We start from the raw sequence: 3,449 nt of genomic DNA on the forward strand, positions 1-3,449 counted from the left end.
TTTTTGTCTTCTTCTGTGTCCTCCAAACTCCTCCAACCTTTGCCCATTACCCGGTTCCAAAGCTGCTTCCGTGTATCTGTATAGAAACACCTTACTCTTCAGCACAAATTTTTTGTATTAGTCTGCTTTTGTGTTGCTATAACAGAGTACCTGAAACTGGGTAATTTGCAAAGAAAAGTGGTTTATTTGGCTTATGATTCTAGGACAGCTGCATGTGACATGGGCTTCAGGCTGCTTCTACTCATGGCAGAAAATGGCAGGGCAACCAGCAGGTGCAAGGAGGTCACATGGTGAGAGGAAACGAGAGAGGGAGAGGAAATGCCAGGGTCCTTTAAACAACCAGCTCTTGTGGGAACTAATACAGAATTCACTCACATGTATGCCCCCCTCCCCTGCCAGGGATGACATTAATGACTGCATGAGAGATTCACCCCCATGACCCAAACACCTCCCAACACTGCCACACTGGGGATCAGATTTCAACATAGCTTTGGGAAGACAAAGGTTGGGGGTGTTACCAGCAGCAAGGCTCAGTTGCCCTCTTTCACTAAACAAATGACCCAAAAGTCCAAAAGTTGGTGCAAGGATTGGAAGCTTTGTTCAGATGACTTGCATCTGGGGGATGACCAAGCTAAGATCATCCCACCTTCTGATACCTGCTCTGGGGTTTATGAAGGGGAAGAGACAGGAAAGTGAGGTAAGGGTTTTGTTCTACAGGAAAAGGGGGAGGCTGGTCATGGGAGAAGGTAGAGGCTTGTCATGGGTCCCATGATAGACTGGGTGCTTTGGCATCATGGAGTCTGCAATTGGTGGACTGGTCAGCTTTAAACCCTTGATGTTATTTCATAGTTGGTGTCCTCATCTCCTCGGGAAAGCTCAAAGACAATAACTTCAGTCAAGCATCACTGGAACATAAAAATACTTGACTTGTACATCTAACTAATGTGGATACAATTTTCTTTTAAACAAGAAGGTGAGTTAATAATCAGCTAGGGTGTTTTCCCTTTTTCTTGAATTTTCTTTGTTTGCAGTTGATTGGAGGGTAAAGAAAACAAGAAAACTTAGTTTCAGTCCTTACTTGTAGGTGCACAGCATCTAAAGTAAATCAGTATAAGAGGGTGTAATGGGAGGCAAACAGAAATAAACTTTTGAGAAGGATCCTTTGGGGGCATGATTTCATCTCTGGGCAGTTTCAGCCATATGGTCAGTTTCTCATTTCCTCTGCAAACCTCAAGGAATTGATTATTATCAGTTTCCAAGTTAATGACTAACTGAAATTTTCTGCTTGGTCTTAGTTACCCCAAAGATGGCCATTCTCTGGCTAAGGTCGCTTTCAGAGGTACAACTGTATCCAAACTATATCAGCAGTACAGCAAGAACCTGCTCATTTTCTTCAAAAGGGTGTGTTTTATTCGTTTGTGTAGCATCACTGCCAGCAGGAAGCATTCCAGCTGTTTTGCTTTTTTGGTTAAGTGGATCTGTGTGAGGCAACCACAAACCCACCATAATTCCTATAGAAAATTGTAGTTCAACCCAGTGGCTGGCTTGCTGGCAAACTTTTAATGCTAACTGAACATTGAATTGAAAGTTTTTCTTTACAAATACTATATTACTGAATACAGGCATGTGAGATAAGAGGAGGGTGACTATAAATTAATGCTGGCTGGAGGGTGGTGATTTCATCTGATCTTTGAAGAATAATTATAATTAAAAAATATTAGATGAGAAGCTTGGAGAATTTTCACTTGAAAGTCATTAAAGAGAAACAGAATGAACATAGCATCTGGTTGAGATTTAGGAAAACTCTGGCTAGACTGGAAAATTCTTATTGGGGAGTTTTGGGAAAGAAGGTTAGGGTATGGATAGATTACAGCAAGGAAAGACTACGTAGGGTATTGAATTCGACTTAGAGTTTAAATTTTTTGTGTAAAGAACTATGAAATTATCTGTTTTTGAGCAGAGAAGTGACAAAGACTATGATTGGTTTAGGAAGATTAATTTTTTTTTTTTTTTTTTTCTGATAAATATCAGGACACTGTGATCCTGCCAGGTGCCCAGGCCATGTACAAACCCACTCTCTCCCCTCCCCCCGCCCCTGCCTGCTCAGCTCTGTGGGTGGGGGTGGGGGAACAAGAGCAGCAGCGAGCCTGCTCCAGGGCAACAGGCTGGGACGGTCCAGCTGAGTCCTGGCCCACAAGTGGCGGCTGGAGCAGGCTGGGCCTGTCAGTGCTCGGTCAGACACTCGGAGGCACTTTCCAAGGTCAGGTTGGCCAAGTGCTGGGGCTCCAGACACGTGAAGCTTGGCGATACCAGGAAGGCTGGGGTGTGTCTCACACTGGCGTCCTGTTTGTGCCACTTATTTATGTAGGCGAGGAGGCCCTGCACCGCCGTCTTCCACTGCGTCAGCGTCTCGCAGTTGTAGCCAAAGCAGACGACCTGCGAGTCTGTGCAGTTTCTGCAGGAGATGGTGTCGTAGCTGAAGATGCCGCAGTGTCGCTCACAGTCGATGCGGCTCTCGATGATGGCGTTCTGGATGAGGAGCACCTGCTCTCGGAAGATGGTTCGCAGCGCGTTGGGGAAGTAGCCCGGGAAGTACATCTTGCCCTGGTACAGCTGGTCCAGCCTCCGGTACACGGCTTGCGCCACCCGGTCCAGCTTCTCCTGGGTGATCTCCGCGGGGATGGCCAGGTGCAGCTCCTTCAGCGTGTCCTCGCTCCAGTCGGTGAGCAGCGCCCCCGACACGGGGATGTCGCCCACCCACCAAGACTTGAGGTTCACGTGGTGGCGGTAGAAGGAGAACTTCTCCGAGAAGTTGCCGTGGCAGTGCAGGCAGCCGCGGGCCAGCGCCGCCACCATGCCCAGGCACAGCAGCAGGGCCATGGCGCGTCCCTGCTGCCACCGCCGCCGGCCACCAACGGACGGCGTCCCCGCGGGAGCCGCGCCCCGAACAACGGCGCCTGCTCGGGCCGGCCGCGCCCCCCGATCAATCATTTTTAAAGTCGTTTCAAGGAAAAACGAGAGAGGGAAGCGATTAACGTTTGGTATATCAAGTTCGATTTTCTCTCAGCTTAGCTGAGCAATTCTTTTAGTTTTTCAACAATTTCATGGAAAAAAATCCCTAAAGCGGCAGTTACACACCGTCTCTTCATGCCATAAACCTTCACTTGTGACACTTGACTTGTAGAGGATCACCTCACCTTCTTATTTTTATTGAGAAGATAAAAACTGTAAATTATGAACTCTCTTATTTATTACTCTTTCCTTTCTTCCATCCATCATCTGTCTGTCTGTCTAATCTAGGTCTAGCCTCTGTTTTCCCTAAATTCGCTCCTTCACTGGTATTATATTCGCTCCTTCACTGGTATTATATTCTTCCTCACTTTCTGAGGCAACTTGCTTCCATGTATCTCCTTTTTACCCATTTGATAGAAGACTTTAACTTTTATTTG

The 3,449-nt window shown here is 46.9% G+C and overlaps 1 protein-coding gene across 1 annotated transcript; it reads right to left on the reverse strand.

Moving 5' to 3' along the window:
* Positions 1–2,223: 2,223 nt before the first annotated feature.
* Positions 2,224–2,907, reverse strand: LOC103598971 (izumo sperm-egg fusion protein 4-like). Its single transcript, XM_008583041.1, has one exon. It carries the CDS (start codon positions 2,878–2,880, stop codon positions 2,224–2,226), a length of 657 nt encoding a protein of 218 aa, XP_008581263.1. The 5' UTR covers positions 2,881–2,907.
* Between the last annotated feature and the right edge of the window lie 542 nt (positions 2,908–3,449).

The sequence above is a fragment of the Galeopterus variegatus genome, unplaced genomic scaffold (genome assembly GCF_000696425.1).
Source record: "Galeopterus variegatus unplaced genomic scaffold, G_variegatus-3.0.2 Scaffold2808, whole genome shotgun sequence".
Classification (NCBI taxonomy): Eukaryota; Metazoa; Chordata; class Mammalia; order Dermoptera; family Cynocephalidae; genus Galeopterus; species Galeopterus variegatus.